This window comes from Loa loa (assembly GCF_000183805.2).
Source record: "Loa loa unplaced genomic scaffold supercont3.72, whole genome shotgun sequence".
NCBI classification, from domain to species: Eukaryota; Metazoa; Nematoda; class Chromadorea; order Rhabditida; family Onchocercidae; genus Loa; species Loa loa.
Genome location: NW_018108252.1, coordinates 96,790 through 115,046, shown reverse-complemented (window position 1 = coordinate 115,046; position 18,257 = coordinate 96,790). Strand labels below are relative to the sequence as shown.

The following is an 18,257-nucleotide window of genomic DNA, read 5'->3' as shown; positions in this document are numbered from 1 at the left end:
ATCAGTAGATGATTATTATCTAATCAAATTACCTAAGTTTCGAGCTTTTGACAAACTTTTCTTTTTTAAAATAAATTTTCAAATGATATAACCTCATCATTCGCCCAATGTTTCAAAATCTTCCCAAAAAATAACGATGCAAATAATTGAATTTGAATGCAATTTGGTGAATCGGTTTGAAGTTTAAATCATTTGAAATTTATGAATTCAACTTTAAGTTAAACTTTCCAGTTGAAGTTTCATTTCAGCTGAAATTTTTGATTTTATTCACCGTTTTCAATTTTGACCTTGGTTTCTTCTTTTCGTAATTAAAATTAGGTTAAAAAATCTAAGGATTGTCTTACAGTATCGCAATTATTCATCTTTATCCATTTTGAATTTCAATTTCCTGGGAAACTCTTTTTCTTCGAAATTGCTTATTTGAACCAAAAAAAGAAAAGAAAAAAAAATTTTCTCTTTGTTGAAGTCTTTCTTCCGCTTAAATTGATTTATGCAGTCCGCATTATACTACAGAAAATATTCATCAATGGATATTCCAATAAAGAGAAAAAAGAGGGAATGCAATAATTGGACGGATTATTGATTGGATTTATTCCATTTATTCTGTTTTTTTTTCTCTTGTAAATTATCATTAATCCGAATGAGATTTCTAATTTAAGACAAAACATCCTGCAATACTTTTTGGCAAGATGAAGATGTACGGAGAAAAGGAGAGGGATTTAATCGTTTCGTCTATTACTTACATGTTGTCATACCATATACAACTTTCAATATGTAATATCATATGTTTGTTTTCATGTAAAATATCAATTTCAGTGGAAGAAAAAAATGTATACTTCATAGTTCCGTGAATGGTTCCTTTTCCATTGAAGTTATCAATTTGTCACTTTTGGGAGTTGTATTCTTGAGCGGTGCAATAATGATTCCATCAATGAGGTAAACAATTCCGAATTCCGCTTAATTTTACGTATATCTCCAATACGTTTATCAATATCATCAATAATACATATACGATAGATTTCACATGAACGTTATCAGGTTAACATTTGCGACGTGCATATCGTGAAGTAACAAGATTTATGGTAAATCACATTTGTAAAGTTCTATTCTAACAATTTAGCATTCATGTAATACGCGCTAACTCATAATATTTATGTGAGATATATGTAATTAAATTGAAATTATTTGACGGGAAGTAAGCGGAAAATTAAGCTGCAAACATTCGGTGAATTATCAAAGCGATTACTTGTCACTGATATATTTAAATTGGCTCGAATTCGTGTTTCCGAGATGGACGAAGCGAACAGGCGTTTTTTTTTTTTTTTTTCTCCATCTGCTGAGAGTTGTGGTGGTTGTTATGGAGAAGGGCGGGCGCATATGTGCTTGCGGTAATGTTAAATGCATTATGGCCTAGGCTGTAATGCAAGTTCTGAAAATTCGTTTTTGGCCAAGCCTTTAACTGTAACAAATGTTTGTTCCTTGTTACTTCGTTTCATTTCTCGTACGATCATTTCATTTTAAACATTTACGACAATAATGGTTATTCATAAAATATTTATTTCAATCCCGACTTGAATGCGAAATTCAATTTTTTTACTAATTTAACTTTTCTTTTTAAGCAAAAAATATCTTTTTTTTGCTCAATTTTGATTACTGGAGTCGTCGAAAATTCAAAAATTAAATTGTTCGATGACCGGCAAGCAATTATTGTCATCTCATTTTAACGATGTTTCACCACCATCATCTGTACTCGAAAAGCAGTATGTTTATTTGTATATTTGTATATTTACTTGCTATATATTCATCTAAACCAGAATATAGCGGGGTTTTAGCTTCGGTGATCGATCGAATAGTTTTTTAATTAAAAGGATTTCCTGAGTAGCATATCAAATGTGTTTTGCCATTCTCTTTTAGATATTTTCCTAGTGTTTGTCTCAATAAATAATTATCAATATTGACCGAAATTATTTAGCAAAAATAAGAGAACTTTTCATCAGAATTTATTTGTTACTTCTACTAATCACATCTGCTATGATAAGTAACAGATTAATTTCTCACAGTAATGCAGTAGTATCAATGAAATTTAAATTTGAAGTGTACTGACTGGGTCCGATGCAGTTGTTCAGTTTTCTGGCGGTACACATATTGTATTGAACGTGGACGGACAAGCAGTTAAGCGACCACGTGACCGTGACTCGTCACGTGTTTATACCCGCGTTCTTAGCGAATATAAATGGGCAAGTGAAGAATGTTACAATGGTCGAATACTGGCAGTTCATAAAAATTTGATTGCTTATCGACTATTTAATGAAAATACAGGCGAAGCAGTTCGAGTCCTTGAACGTACCACTTCCAAACGTCATCTTATAAAAGTAGTATATTTAAATCTTTTGGTTATTCAGTGAGAAGGAAAAGAACACAAAATTTTTTTACTTAATAAGCTTTTCGACTCGGCCAAGAAAAGTAATAGAAAAGTGTTGAAAACGATTCGGGAAATGAAACAAAAAGCGAAATTATGTTATTAAATCTGGGAAAAACTATTTCATAGAATTATCTTATTACAATTATTAAGGAAGTTTACATATTTGGTATGGTTTTCCTAATCCCTCATATTAGAATGCATGGTTTGACATTGGAATTTTGGAATACTCGTTCAACTTATTTCTTTGATTCACATCTTACAATTGGTTACATACAAAACAGAATTCCGTCAAAAGAGTGTTTAATACAAAAATAAGGATTTTATGATTACCAGCAGGGAGCGCTGCAACTTATTAATATGCTTAATGGGATTTAAGAGCAACAACAGAACGAAGTAGATCACTCTCCATCAAATATTAATTGTCTGAAAAGCGGTTGCAGTTAATACTTTTAGCTATTTTCAGCTGAATCATTTAGCTTTTTACAGAGCTTCAAGCATCCAACTGCCGATTTACAGTGGGCCCATCATGCACCACTACTTGCCGTTATTGATATTAATGCTAATCTTTATGCATACCATGTTGACAAGGATTGTGTCGTGTAAGTATTTGGAAAATGCAGGAAAAATTCGGAAAAATTTTAACATTTTATTCTCTTATTCCGTCTACGATTCATGAAGCTATGATTGTTAATGCTTGCAGCAATGTTCAATGTAATTTCTGTGAAGGTTTTTTCTAAATGTTTCAATACGAGAAGAAACGGCTTTCAGAACAAAATATTTAAATATAATCCGAGAAGATAACTCTCTCCCAATCAGTGCTATTCCCAGAATTTCATGGTGTCCGTATATACCGGATGCTGATGAGCCACACGAAGAGATGCATATGATCGCTGTCTATTACGTAATTTTTTAATTTCACTCAATTCTTTTAGCGTGAAATAAGTTTGCCAATAGTTTAACAATGATGAATTAAGCGGTTTGACGGCTGACCTTGTGAATTTCTTTCGTAAGCGCTCTGTGAGAATTAGTGCAAAAACCATGAATCATCCATATGATTGGGGGGATCACTAAAATTTATGATAAAGTTATCTCATTCGGTTGTGTCATATTCGCAACTCAAAAATTGTAAGAGTAATAAATGAGCCTAATTTGGCAGTTGAGCTTGTATTCATAGTTTGCATTTGTTTTTCTTTCACTCGAGGAATTCCTGGATCGAATCTTTGCTATCCGCTTGCAAGAAATATTTTGCAGCGCAATATAGTGGAATCATTTTCATTAAGCGTAATCAAATCAGAATTACAATGTGAAGAAGTGACTCTGGAACAATGCGAGAAAATCAGTGATGCCATGATGAAGCTACCGATTGAAAATCCAAGCGCAGTTAGTTTTCTGTTTATTCCTTTACACCATGAATTCTTTGTATAGTTAATTATTCCTCTGTAGAGGATAATTGAGGATAATTAATATTTGGGACTGTCAATCACTTATCATTTCAACAGTACTATTGTTCGCAGCCTCAGATGATCTGTGTAATTCAGGAGGTACAAGCAGTCTGTTTGAGTCCAGATGCAACAGCTATCGCAGTAGCGCTTAATTGTGGCACTGTGACATTTTTCATTATTGATGGTGAAGGTACGAAATTTGCTCATCGCTGGCAACCCGAACACGGTAGACATATTCAGGATCTCGTCTTCCTGGATAACATCACTGCATCGGATACACCGTACATTTTTTTTTCATTTGACTTACGTTAGTTGACCTAAGAGTGGTAAAAGTGTCGCTAAACTTATTAGATTCATTGAGTTTTCGTTATGTAACTATAGTACTTTTTCAAATTTGTTCATAATATTCTTGTTATTGCTACAAACAGTGCTGTAGTCATACCATTTAATCGTTAACGCTGTGGATTTTAATTGTCAAAATTTCATTTGACTTCAGTGAACAGTTTTGGAAATATGCTATAATTTCAACGGAAAATGGTAAACGCATCCAACTTTATGATACTGAAAATTGGCACTGTATTGCCCGCTTATTATTTGAACCATTAGATCAGTTAGGTAAACTGGCACTCAGCGTCCATCCAACAGCGAAATTTATATTTCTCACTGATTATGATGCTGCAGTTCGTTTTTTTTTCTTTTTTTTTCAGAGATTTTTTAAATTTCTCACTGATATCTATACTGCAGTTCATTTTTTTTTTTTTTTTTTAAATCTTTCAATAACATTTTGAAAAAAACTGATTGTTCATCTAGTTAGCGCTGTCTACTATCATTTGATGCTTCGTGATATATGTCAAGTTTCATTTTATCATTCACAATGTTTCGTGTACTTTCCGAGATTCTGGAAAGTTTGCATTTTACATCTTATAAACTGGCATGAATTTAGGCGACCATAGGTGCTTTTGGTAGAAAAAATTATTGTAAGTTGTTAAATATCAGACCCAATAAAAATTGGAAGCATTTATTAATAATGAGTCGGATTTTGTTTTTTAGGTCGAATTTCTTTTTTTAGACCAGTGTAACAATTCATTTTCAATTTACTTTCATTTACATCAGTGAATTGAGTTTTTAGTTCGATAAATTTCACTTTTGCAGAATATTTATTGCATCGAAGTTGCTTACATTATGAATACACCACGTTTTGTCGCATGTACAGAAATTACATTCTGCCATCCACTTGTTAACGTTGTTCCAATATCAGTCCCCCAGCAGGAGGATCCTCATCAAGGTTAGCGTTTTATAAATTTCAAAATTTTACCAACGAATTCATCATGGTAGTTGGATATCACAGAAGGATCGCTGGACATAATGAGTAAGAGAAGAGTTACTTTTAGTGTTGTGTTGAAGACACGGTAATAAGTCAGATAGGTGTTTATGATTATCTAATCTCGGTGTAAGAGACTCTCATCTCTTCCGTAAAATTTTATAGTTTATACAAATGGGTCTTACGGTGAATTGTAGAAAAGAATCAAGTATTTATCATATATTCTCGAAATTACTGTCGAACTAAGAATTTTAAATTATTTTAGCATACTTACGGTTGTTCCCGGTTTCTCTTTTTTAAATTTGAATTTGTGTTTTAGATTTTTCCTTAAGTGATGAAGAAGTTTCCCCGGCTGATATTCTTGTTTCATTTGTGGCTCTCTCTCAACGGTCATTGCTTCATTTGGAAGTTGGCCTGGTAAGGTCCGATATGGCGAATGGTGATGTTGGTGGTGGAGGTGGTGATGAAGACAGCGACGAGCAAATGATTTCAACTTTAAACGCAGATGTTGCAAATGATGGGTATCTTTTACCGTGAATTTTAATCTCAAATTTTCTCCAAATTATGGATTTCGAGATCCTTATTCTTAACCATATGATTCTCTTTTAGTCTCTCCTGAATGAAATAAGTGAATTGTGATAACCGTTTAGTTCAATAAATTATATACCCTTTCTTTGCTATATCTTAATGTTTTCGTGCAATTCGTGATTGAATGAAGTCTCTGGATCTGGAATCTTGAAAGTTTCAGAATTCTTTATGGAAGATTTTTAAGAAATGGTGTTGCAAATGGTGATAAAAAACAGGAAAAATCGGATGATTTGGATCGTTTGGATGCTTTATATCATCAGTGGGAAGGTTTAAGTCTAAGTTTTGAGAAACAAGCGGAAGATTTCGAAAAACGGTTACAAGAAGAACGCGATCGAACAGATGCCCAAATGCGACAATTACGTAAGTATTTCTGTCCCGAACTGTTTATTGTTGAAATTTCTTTCTGTTAAAAATTTACGGTCTCTGAAAAAGGGAAAACTCTTTTTAAATGATTCTATCCTAATGTATTCCTTTTTTGATCATGTATATTTCTTTCCAAATTATATTTGATATCTGGAAAGCATATTTGAGAAATTATCTGTTGGTTGTTGTTGCTTCTTTACAAGTTATTCGAAATGGCTATTATTATAAATTTTATCTATAAGTTGCGGAAGACGAAGTCTGATATGCTTTTTTCATTTTTTTTTCCTAATGTCAAGGTGTCTTAGCAAAGTTTAAGCTAGCTAATACGGTGAAATGATTCGTAGTTGTATATTGCAGATTAATAGAATCATTTATTGCGGTTTTAGTAACACAATGAGGAATGAAACATTAAGTGCGATAATTTTTGATGAAATTGTTTCCCGGTAACTCTCAGAAAGTTGACGGAATGAAGAAATGGAAAGGACCGTTGCTGATTAAAATAAGCAGCAGTTAAACTAGTATAAACATCAGAGCTGGGGTGGAGTTTTGCTGTCTTAATTAAATTCATCGAATTATTACTTATTGTACTTTAAAGCTATTTGGTTATTATCACTATTATTTTTATTATTGCTACTGTCATTATTTTCATCGTCATCATTTATTTTTATCATCGTTATCGTTACCATTACTACTATTATAAAATTTTATTTTTCTGATTTATTTTTCTTGCTACTAGTGCTATGAGAGAGATGAACTCTCCGGTTAGCGAGAAATTAGTAATTTTTATTTTTTTGTTACTAACGGTTTTATTCCAATAGTTTTACTTTTGTTTCATGTGTTAACTTGATTTTCACTAACTCTATCTGCTTTATTTTATGAGTTTTTTTCGAAAAGAGGGTTAAACCAATTCATCACTTGATAGATTGGTTAATATTCTGTGCAATGAAATACTGTAATTCTCCCCGTAAATCCTTGCCTTTTTCATCCAATTCATTTCAGTAAACAAATTTGTAGACGGTAGGCCAACTTTTTTCGCTTCCAGAAGGAAAAAATTAGGTAATGAAAAATGGTTGATGACGTTTTAGTTTAAAATGAGTGTAGATGAAGAGTGAAAATTCGTAGAAATATCTTTAAAATAATTAAAACTCTGGTGGGTTTTAAACCCAAAATATTCTTCATTCATTTATGGAGAATATTTTAGATTTTATGGTCAGCATCTCATAATTAATATTTCTTTTTCATTTTGTTTAGGTGAAGATATCGTATCTTGTGATGAGAGGCTGTTCCTGAAGCTTGAATCATTGATCAATGAAAGCAGGACATCAACAGTGGAAGCAATGCAAACTTCGCTAGATCTTAAAATGGACAGTGTTATTCAAAACCTTCGAGCAGCAACTACTGATAATTTTAAGGTTGGATTTTGTAAACTTTTATATAATTGATCTCAGTTGTATTTAAATTGGTGAAATATTCGGCATATAATGACGAAAAAGCTTGAGTTCCTTGAAAGGGATTTAAATAATTGAAATTTAGGGATTCCGACGCTTTTTTAAATCGCCTTCTCTTTTCACAAATTTCGGGAAAATCAGTGAATAATATTTAGCAACAGCAGAGTATGGATTTACACGTTATTCGAGAAGAGCTTACTGGCAATATACGAGAAATACTGATGGCTACCATGATACCGATTTTACAAGATGTCTGTGTATCGCTTTTCCAACAGCTTAATGAAAATTTCCGCGCTGGGTTGGAGCAATATATGAAGCAAATACACACACTCTGTACTAGTACTTTAAGAACAAATCAAGCAGTCACTGATCCATTGATGACGAGCAATTCGTCTTCTACCGATCCATCAGCTCTTATTAATCTTATTGAAAATCAACGTATTACTGTAGCATTTGAAAAGGTCGGTTTGATTTTCCCTCATAGAAAATAGCATTTATTTTCTCAGATCAGTTCTTGAATCCATATATGTTCCTCGTTAAAAATAATTACGTATGATTTGAAATCAAGAACCAATACTTCTGATCATTTAGCTCATTCTCCGCTCTGCGTATGAACTGATCTTTTTTAATGTGGATCCCTGTAAGAAGTGCAGAATCATCCGAGACCCCTGTAATTTATTGAATGCCGAAAAGTGGATTGATTCTAGAGAAAATTTTTATGCCCTTTAAAAGATCTAAATTCATTCCAAATTTTTCGTTTTTTTTCGCATAGAAAATTCTAATTCTTTAATTCTTTATTTTTTCTATTCGTTCGAGTTTTCAAAGCAAAGAGAATCTGTTTCTTTGTAGGCATTGATGCTGAAAGATTTCGGAGCTCTAATGTTTGTTTGCAACAATGTTGATCCGGACATAATTGCCAGTGTTGAGCAACCTATTCCGCAAAATATTTTGTTATGCCTGTTGAATCAGCTGGCAACAAAACTGGAGGGCGAAACGGATCTCAAATTTAGGTGGGATTTTTTTCGTATAAAACATTCTTCACATTTTTCAATCAGAGAAAGTATAACTCAACGTTCACCGTACGAAATTTCAGATGAATACTCTTTCTTCAATAAAGTTTGGTTTTTAGCTGTATGTTGAACGATTAAAATTATAGGGGGTATCCAGTTCTTCACAGCAGTGATTTATGCGGATCTCGTGAAATATGCTGGGAATGCTAGTCGTTAGCATTCTGTTTAATTTAAATGTTTGATGTAATTGTAACAAGGACTTCTTGCAAATATTTGTAACAGATTTGATTTCTTTAAAGTTTTGCAGATATATCGAGAATGTGTTGATAGGGTTGCAAGTAAGAGATCCCACCATTGCTGGTAGCTACCGCCATGTTTTAAATCGATTACAAACGTCTTTAACAGGTAAGGCAAAACATATACGCTGATATAATTTATTAAATATAAAAGGTTTAACAAAAGTGCGTATACCAAAATTTATTTCAACTGAAATTTAATTAGATGAAATGCGTGTGAATTAATACGGCGAATACTATGTATTGTGACATAGAGATCATAACTTTTTGACAACAACACAAGATAGATGGAATATAATATGTCTAATATGTCTCGAACTTTTAGTCTTGAGTTTTTTAACCTTTCCAAATGAGACAGGTCGGGATAAGCTAATTACAGGATAATAAATTATTTTGAGTTATCTAACCGGAATATTTGGATAAAATATTATGTGGTAATTTCTTAATTTGAACTCTGAAATTATCAGTTTAATGTACTTCTAGCTTATATGGGAACAGATACAAGTGCAAGCTTAAAGCGACGAGCACGAATAATATCACAGTTAGCAGCGAATTTGCTGAAGTGAATTCAAGTTTGTTTAGTGGTTCGGTTTGTAAAAGATGTGCAGACTGAATATAAATTTGTATAAATCTTGCCAGGTTTTGTAATTTCTACATTGTACTTTATTTTGTTTTTGAGAGGATAATGATGTATCAAAGACATCACTATAATGAATCAATCCTGGAAATTCGGTTCCACTGCCTTCGTTTTGATACCTTTAATATTTTCACAAGAAGCGTTATATTTTTGTGAGTAGAATTTTCTGATTCTCTTAGATCAAGTTTATCTCTTCTGTCTTTGAAATGCTGTCCTAGTCAAAATCTTGTTGGCCAAGAGTAGGTCAATTAATCAGTCAACAATATATTTGCCGTTTAAGTTTGAAGCGATTTTCTTTATCATCGAAAGGGTTTTGAAAAACATTTTTTAGTCGAATGTCTCAAAAAGTATATTCTAATATGATGTTTATGGTGTGTATAAAAGGTAAGCGAAAATATGTGTGCGATTTTATTATATTACATACTGAAGGATATACAGTGATGATGGATATACAAGAAAAATCTGTTGTACAAAAAATTCAAGGAAAATATCACAGAATACGCTTCCTGAATTACGGTCCCATTTTAACCTTTCAAAAGTGAACTTATATCTTGATTTGTAGAAATGAAGTAAGTATGGTAACTTCACTTCCAAATTGTTTTAACTGTTATTAACTATTTGAACGGATTGCTATGACCCTGTTAGACTTCAAGAAGATTATGTTGCTAAACTTGAAATACTTTATGCACATTACATTTTATTATGTATATCACATATGTGAACTGGCAATGTTGAAATACTCTAGAAAGATGCGGAACACATAAAACTTTGAGTTTAGAATGTGACTGTCGCTTCATAAAACCTGTGGATGTAAATCGGAAATTGTATCTGATAATCTCGAGATGTGTATCTCGTAATCCTTGATAAAGTCGGCAAAGTTGTGTGAATTTGGATACAAAGTCATGATAGATCAATCATACAGGCATTGGTCGTGCACGAAATTGAACTTTTTTACGAATCACAGCGGCAATTTGCGCAATTCCTTGACTTCCTGCATCTCGTGCAAGTACAATTAGTGGATTCTGGAGTTTCACCTCTTTCCCTTCCATAATGTGACGGCCAATATGAAGTAAAGCCTGAAAAAGGAGAATATTCAATTGGGTATTTTATTTGACTTTTCAAACAATTCTTTAATTACACCTTTTTTTCCGGAAGGATTTTAAAGGCGGATATTATAAACAAAATCTGGTAGGATGGTGTAGGGAATCCAATACAATCTGCAAAGCACAGAAATAAATTCCCTGACTTGTACTCTCGAATTCATTTATTTAGAAAAAAATTCGTCACTTTTTTATTCTCCCATTTTAAGGTACCAATTCGTTGTCCTGTAAGCGTACCAGCTGACTCCAGCGTCCCTTGTAGTTCGATCATTGCCCACTCCGCAATACCATCTCTGAAAACAAAACTGTTTTTCTTTCACTTATTTTTGTTTGCTTATTGTATAGCAACTGGATAGGCCAGACGTGACACTTTTATTTATGCTCTAGTTCCTTAATTTGTTCAGTTAAGTTACATATAAGTCGTTAACAAAATACGTTTATTGAATACGAAAGTGTCAAAAATTCCAATTGTATCAAACATGACTGAACTTATGACAGTTCAAAATATGACATCTAAACGTATAGATCGCTTTACGTAATTATTATCACCATGTGACCCTCAAGAGTTTATGAGAAAAGGAACTTACATCCTCATACCCATTCTCCATATTTAAAAGAAAAAAGACTGAACGTACTCCCGTGGAATCAGCCTTATCTGCATCTTGTGTGTATTCCTGATGAGATCACGCAAAAACTGACACTGCACCCACGTAAAGTACCACTGAAATGAACGATTTCTGATTCAGGATGACAAAAGAAACCATCCATTTTCTGACAATCACAGTCAGACGCACCTTATGGTGAAAGTTTATCAATTCAATATTATTGAAGTTTCACTGAATCCTACCTTACTAGCGATACATGAAGAGGTAAAATGTTTTGGAATTTTTCTGCTTATACTATATTCCATAAGATGAAATAGTAAAAATAAATACTACCTCCTGAATATGTAAAAGCAATTAACCATCTTTGATCTTATCAGAATCATCATAACTCTCACTCATAAATCTACGCGAAGAAATAACCATCCGGGATACTGGGATTGGAATAGTTCTCATGATGCTAACTCTTAAATTGTTCCATCTAAATCAGGTTGATAATCTATCCACTGAAACAACAGTCGTTTAAGAACAAAAATACGTTCTACATCACTACAGAATGTGATTGTTGAACTAATATTACCAGTGATAATTGGTGGTATTAAACGATAAGGAACTTAAATGATTTGCACCATTGCTATCCGATTTGAAATTCGGTAACACAATCTCAATAAAATAGAAATTTGGATAATTCAGCCATCAAATGTATGGCATTTGAGTAATTTAATCTTAACCAATTTGTTCAGAGAAACTTTGTACAAATGCATAAAAAGCAATCCAAACCCAGCTGACCAAACCAACAATTATTTTAAGATGAGTTAAAACAATATCCATCATGAACGAATTGCATTAAATTTAAATTTCAGATGGAAAATCAAAACATATTATTCAGTTTTTTATCATGTTGATCGCTCTGTCAAATACTGAAAGCATTACAAACTTTCAGTAAATTATTCATTTTAACGAAACAATTTTCCTCTTATTCAAACGTGCATCACAAATTTTATGATTTTTGCTTCAAAGATAGGAGAGAAAAACCTGCACAAGTATTGAAAAATTCCGAAATTTCATTTAAATTCGTAAACAACAGCATTGGAACAAGGATCACAAAATATAGCTATATTCAATGAGGAAGAGACAAGAAATTAAAATGAATGAATCAGATTATTTTTTTACAGGATTTAACACATCATAATACAACTGGGAAATGGGTATCATATGAAACAACGCCTTTAGAAGATAAAATAGAAAATTAAAAACATAAAAATTAAAAAAATGAGACAGACACACAACTTACGCTTATTTCCATTAAATTAATGAACAAAATATAATAAACAATGGAAGTCAATAGAAGAAATAAAACAAAGCAAGTTCCTCAATTTACAACTGATGTAAATCCCCTTTACAGATGGGTCAAACAATTGGCATATCCTCAAGAGCAAACTTTCCGCACAACCTATTGGAAAATTGAATTCCAAGTAATGTTAAATATGATCTAAATATGATTAAAAAAAAATAAAAAAAAGTACAAGCACCGTATGTCGAAGCTAATAAAAAATGTAACCATAGAAAAAGATGCAGGAAGCTCCAGAAGCGCTTGGCGTTCACATATGATTTAAAATAAAGATGCTGATTTGAAATTTTAAAGAGCTCACATATCGGAGCTTCCATAAATTAAAACAAAGAAAAAATGTGAGAAAAGAGATGAAAACAGAAATATCAGAAATAACTACATTATAAGGGTGCCAAAATTCACCAAGTTTGTTACAAGGAAAGTCCTGATAAATAAAAATTGCCCGAAAAACTATTTGCCTGGCTATCAAGATAAGCAGATATTTTTTTAATGTTGTAATATCTCCAATATTAGGTAACACTAATAAGCAGCACCTTTTATTTCCTCATATAACCATTGTTACCACGAAAATATGGGAAATCAGAGCAGGGAATCCGACTCATAATGCCAGTTCACTTGTCAGAACGAAAAAAACAAAACTAAAGATGTCTGTTCAGGCAGATAACAGATCGTACTAATCTAATATTATTGCTGATACCGAGACCTTTCTATTTTAATTTCAAAAGAGGAACAGAAAACATTTTTTTCTTCCAGAAGATTTCAGAAATATCAAAGGTTAAATTTAAAAAATCGCTGAGATGTCTCGCTGTTACAAAAATAAGCCCAAATTTAGAAAGTGAAACTTGGCAAACTCAGCCTTACATGCGACAAAGGGGTTCGAAAATAACGATTTTCTCTTTGAGGCAACAAATGCAATCAATATAATGTTAATAAATACGATTCCATTATAAAAAAAGAGATGCATTAATATAAGTTTCTATAATTTAATACAATATCTATAATAATAAGTGTAGAAAGTACTGTATTATTCATTGAACCTGAAGCAACACTGCTTATACGCATCATCTATACTTTTGGAAAATTTCCATTCTAAATCTCCTCGCTCTCAAACTATATTTACATGTAAAAATTATCCAATTATTGTATATGAAAGAAAAGGTGAAATTTTTGGAGATTCTAAGAATTTTTAAAATTTTTTGATTTCACTGTAACCCCGGAATCAGTGATTAAAAATGGTGTGAGTTCAAAATTACAGTAGTTCCGAGTTCCAAATGCAATTTAAGACAGCAAAAGAACAGTATGGTCTCATGATTAAACCGAAGCGACCCGCTACAAGCTTTATAAACTGAGATTACTAACGAAATATAAAGCATGAATTTATTCATGCACTTCATATAAAGAAAAAATAAAAACTCAAAAACGTAAAAAAAAGGAAATTCTTTTGCTGATCATTTTGCAAGTACCGCGGGAGACATTTGTTCTGAGCAACATCCTAGAATGCACTTCACTGATTCCACATACCATTTTTCTAATAAGCATTTCTGGAAAGGAGGAAGCAATTGAATAAAATAGTAAAAGAGTAAGCAAATTATATTACCCTTAAGGTATTCAATGCGGGCTGTCTTCGGATGATGGCGCGATGATACGCCGATTACGGTCGTATATGCAGATCCTGTAAGAGGTTCGTGAAAAAACCATTAAACGGTTCTGTTTGATCATTGAATGGGACTGCTGGTAGTTCGATGTCTGACTTTCGAAGTTACTACTTTCATGATTTGGTCGCACTATGATGAGATGATATCCAATCGCTGCCATTCTGCATACGTGTGGATGGGATTTTGTGAGAAAGAAGGAGATTGCAGTTAATTCTATAGTAACAATAAAAAGTGGGCATTAAATTATGAAAAATATCTAAGACACATATGAAATATTCCTTTCAGGTTTTCTAACAATTTTGCGAAACTTTTAATTGGGTAAAATTCCTTTCGTAAATTAAAAACCAGGTACCCAAACAAAAAGTAGATGACTTACAGGTATGCTATCGCAGAAATGGTGGTCGAGGCGGGCGTATGCCAGGCGGAGGAGGTCTAAGTGGAAAAGGTTGTCGTCTTGCAAAGAAAGGCGGAGTGATCCGTGGTCTCAGTGGCGGAACTGCCACAGAAGGAAAGGGTGAACATGTTGCTAGTCCAGACGGTCTGAAAGGTGATCTCATACGGAGCCCTCCTGATAGAAGACCGGGAAGCGGTGATGACCCCGGAAGTCCTCTAGGTAACCTATTAAGAGGCATTCGGTTCTGGACTGGCGGAGGAACTGGGGGACGAGGTCGCACCATTGGTGTCCCTGTACTTGGTGGTAATACCGCTGAATTTGAAGACGCCTAAAAGATAATATGAACTTTCCTTATTAATGATAAATGAGAAATCACTTTCTTAATTTGAGAATTGAGCCAAAGTGCTAAAAATATGTTGGTTCACCCAAATAAGAGTGGTTGAGGTTAAGAGGTTGCTACAGAGCCGAACAAAAAAACACGACGTACAATCAGATAGGGATAAATAACATCTGCTTAAATATTTCCTGAAGGAAAAGGAAGCTGTTCCAGATAATATAGTTCAACTGTCACCAATTCTATCTCATATGTTCTCGTTGATGATGAAACTCGAACTTCCGACTTTTTTAATAACGGCACTATCTTGTACAATATGAACAAATACAATAAATTTATGAACCTTTATCGGTTGGTCAAAAAACATCATCCGTGAAGCATTCGTCGTCTGGGAGTATGATGATGGCGGCTGGTGTAATATTGTTTTTTTCGCCTTTTCAGATTGACTAGGTTCATGGGACCAACGAGCATCCATATTTGCCGGTGGCCAACAAAAATCAACTTCCCGATCTCCATCATTAGTTTCAGGTGCCGAAGCGGAATTACTGGGAGCAACACCGCCAGTGGTAGCGGCAACACTATCACTGCTCTGCGGAATGGATAAAGCAGAAAGTAATGTTTTGATAACATTTTGACTGGATGGCACTGAAACCGGTTCATCGGATGATTTCGAGCTGCCAAAATTTGCCGATGCGCTATTGACAGTCCCTCCAGGTAATGAGCGGTCAGAATTGTAGCCAGATGCTATAGCAGCACTAATCGAAACAGATTCTTTCACAGCACCAGATGAAAGGAACCGCGATGAACCTGCTTCGCCACCGTTGAATGTTGCACTGTTTGATGTCGGTAGGGATTCCAGCGAAGTCTGCATCTGAAGAGATGGTAGACGTGAGAAATTCGTGGAAAAAGATTTTTCATCCGGCTGTAATTGATGTTGTGTAGCGAAGGTGCTGGTACCGGCAGTGGCATCTGATGAGGTTCCTGGAAGATTAGGATTTTGATGTTGCTTTTGCTGATGATGTTGAAGTGGTGGAGAATAGTTTGTAGTCTGGTACTGTGAGTGATATGAATTTTGCGATGTTCTCAATTCGGAAAAATTGCAATTGCTGTTTGCAGTTGAACAGGTATTAGTTCCAGTCTGATGCGATACGCAACCAAACGATGAGTTTGATAACACCAAAGGTTTAGAGGTTTGCTGGTGCAGTTGTTGCAAGGACGAAACTGTTGCTGTTGTCAGAGAGCTGCCGGCTGTCGTGGACACGCAGGACGTAGTAGGTACCGAATATGATGCTATCGAAGTATTGGAGATATTGTAATTTGTAGCACTGGCATACGGATGCAACACTGTTGGTGGTAGCATAATAGTTGGGTGATTACTGACTTTTATTGTTGAGCTGTTATTACTAACATTAATGTTCGCTGAGCTATAGTGACTGCTATGTGCAAGCGTCACTGGTGGATAATGATTGCCAGCTACAAACGCGCCTGAGGCTGGTGGTAATTGCTGAGAAGATGGGCCAGGGTACAATGGAAATGCTAGAGTTTGATTAGCATAGGATGCAACAGCAGAAGCAGGAGTAGCAGCAATATGGGATAGTGTTGTAGGAATATTCTGCAATGCGCTCATCATTCCTAAAATTTAAGAATAATCAAGATTAAGACAAAAAAAACTAAAATCCTTTAGCTCGAAAAAAATCTACGCTTTCGTCATTTAACAATAAATGAAAGGTAGAAAAGAAGCAAACGAAATGCTTTATAAGAAAAGTTCATACCTGCAGGTTGCGCTGTTGCCGTTGGTGCATGTGATGCAAGATTCAAGGATGGCATTGTTGGTACTGCTAACGATGAAGTTGCAACAAGGTTAGCAGCATATGGTACACCAGCGAAAATAACGGATGCAGCAGATGTTTGAGGTCCAGCAACAGTAGACGGGCTGATACCTTGATCAACAGAAAGCCGGTGAGGTGGAGGTGGAGGAAAATATGGATATAGGGATGGCGCATTTCCTGTTGCAGACGTACTGACAAGAACTTGAGACGCAGTACCAGGATGCAGCATAACCAATGGTGGAGGTGGTGGAGGTGGTGGTGTTGGCAAAACAGTGGGCGCCATCACTACCGGAGTAGTAGAAAGTCCAACAGGCAAAGCTGGAACCATGTTCGGCGATGGCGGTGTCATAGGTGCAGGTGGTGGAGGTGGTAGTAAGACACCGTTCCCACTAACACTTTTGTTACTTTCCAGATCCATTTCTACTGGATACATCTGCATGTCTTCTTTGGAGGATATCTGATTTTGCCTGGAATGGAAAATAAACGAAATGTTAATAGAATTAAGTAGTAAGTAAATTAATATATAAAAGAAAAACAACAATTTTACAGACAAGGGCCTAAATCTTCAGGATAGAGATACATAGGTAAAGACATACTCATCTTGCTGGTCGTCGTTTTTCTTGCCAACCTTTAGCAATGCATCTTTCAGTGTTTCTAGCAAAACTTTGTGATCAACCTGAAAGAATCAACTAATTCACACTTCCTACAACATTCTGCTCATTCTACTAGGCAACATTTGCTGAAATCCTGAACAAGCAAAATAATTTCGGTGCTTTCTGTGAGCTTCAAAGAATGTTTGGATTAAAATTACGTAGAAATTCCAAAGCTTTCAATCAAACTGTAGATGTACCACGAAATCATGATCTTTCATAAAAACCTCAAGTGAAGAATTTGAAGTTAGCTAAATTTTCGAACCTGTTTCATCGCTTTCTGCAACTCTTCACCCAAACATTCTGCCAGCTTATTGTGTGGAAGTTTTGTAAGTTCTGCCATTTCAGCTATCAAATCAGGCGTTTCCTCCACTTTTAGTTTACTACCCTGAAAAAATAAAAGCACATCTTCCAATATCGTTGAGAAAATACACAAAATCAATTTCAATCCAATTCTTATAATAAATGTGTCAAACTTGCATAATTAAAATGGCCACTGCTAGATATAATAAGCTTTACCTCCCCTGATAAAGCAACAGTTTCATCGGCAGGAGGAGGAGGCGGAGGACTGGAAGGTGATGCTGAGCCGACACCTCGTGAAGAAAGCATCGATGAATTAGCGTCATGCCCGGGTGAACCGGGTGGTGTTTTTGGTCCCCGTCTTTCCTCATTTACAATACCAACAGGTGGCGGTTCACATACGGTTGGAAAATCATCCACTTTACTGCTTGACTGAAACAATTTGAAGATTTCGGTATAATTTCGGATTTGTGACTGTTCAAGCATAACAATTTCCACCTTTTTCTTTTTTTTTT

General features: G+C 34.4%; 5 protein-coding genes across 5 annotated transcripts in view; 3 read left to right on the top strand and 2 right to left on the bottom strand.

Moving 5' to 3' along the window:
• Positions 1-1,619: 1,619 nt before the first annotated feature.
• On the top strand, positions 1,620-9,838 carry LOAG_01716 (hypothetical protein). Its single transcript, XM_003137254.2, has 15 exons — positions 1,620-1,760; positions 2,096-2,372; positions 2,909-3,021; positions 3,191-3,323; positions 3,674-3,802; positions 3,961-4,145; positions 4,361-4,544; positions 5,017-5,149; positions 5,505-5,706; positions 5,958-6,133; positions 7,388-7,548; positions 7,740-8,045; positions 8,434-8,594; positions 8,902-8,999; positions 9,374-9,838. The coding sequence occupies exons 1-15, from the start codon at positions 1,690-1,692 to the stop codon at positions 9,454-9,456; spliced, it is 2,412 nt and encodes an 803-aa protein (XP_003137302.1). The 5' UTR covers positions 1,620-1,689; the 3' UTR covers positions 9,457-9,838.
• A 56-nt stretch (positions 9,839-9,894) lies between these two features.
• LOAG_01715 (replication factor C complex) lies at positions 9,895-11,486 on the bottom strand. Its single transcript, XM_003137253.2, has 3 exons — positions 11,263-11,486; positions 10,815-10,920; positions 9,895-10,603 (listed from the first exon to the last, which is right to left on the bottom strand). The coding sequence occupies exons 1-3, from the start codon at positions 11,286-11,288 to the stop codon at positions 10,442-10,444; spliced, it is 294 nt and encodes a 97-aa protein (XP_003137301.1). The 5' UTR covers positions 11,289-11,486; the 3' UTR covers positions 9,895-10,441.
• Positions 11,487-12,563: 1,077 nt separating this feature from the next.
• Positions 12,564-13,504, top strand: LOAG_01714 (hypothetical protein; the record flags this gene model as incomplete). The annotated part of the gene is made up of 2 exons (XM_003137252.1): positions 12,564-12,704; positions 13,334-13,504. The coding sequence occupies 2 exons, from the start codon at positions 12,564-12,566 to the stop codon at positions 13,502-13,504; spliced, it is 312 nt and encodes a 103-aa protein (XP_003137300.1).
• A 1,145-nt stretch (positions 13,505-14,649) lies between these two features.
• On the top strand, positions 14,650-15,019 carry LOAG_01713 (hypothetical protein; the record flags this gene model as incomplete). Its single annotated transcript, XM_003137251.2, has 1 exon — positions 14,650-15,019. One exon carries the CDS (start codon positions 14,650-14,652, stop codon positions 14,959-14,961), a length of 312 nt encoding a protein of 103 aa, XP_003137299.2. The 3' UTR covers positions 14,962-15,019.
• Positions 15,020-15,210: 191 nt separating this feature from the next.
• LOAG_17418 (hypothetical protein) overlaps positions 15,211-18,257 on the bottom strand; it is a gene marked incomplete at both ends in the record, with an annotated part of 5,289 nt that continues 2,242 nt past the window's right edge. The window contains 5 exons of the mRNA XM_020450081.1: positions 15,211-16,595; positions 16,736-17,259; positions 17,389-17,468; positions 17,708-17,830; positions 17,962-18,174. Coding sequence (XP_020306300.1) covers positions 15,211-16,595; positions 16,736-17,259; positions 17,389-17,468; positions 17,708-17,830; positions 17,962-18,174 — 2,325 coding nt within the window. The remainder of the gene's footprint in view (positions 16,596-16,735; positions 17,260-17,388; positions 17,469-17,707; positions 17,831-17,961; positions 18,175-18,257) is intronic.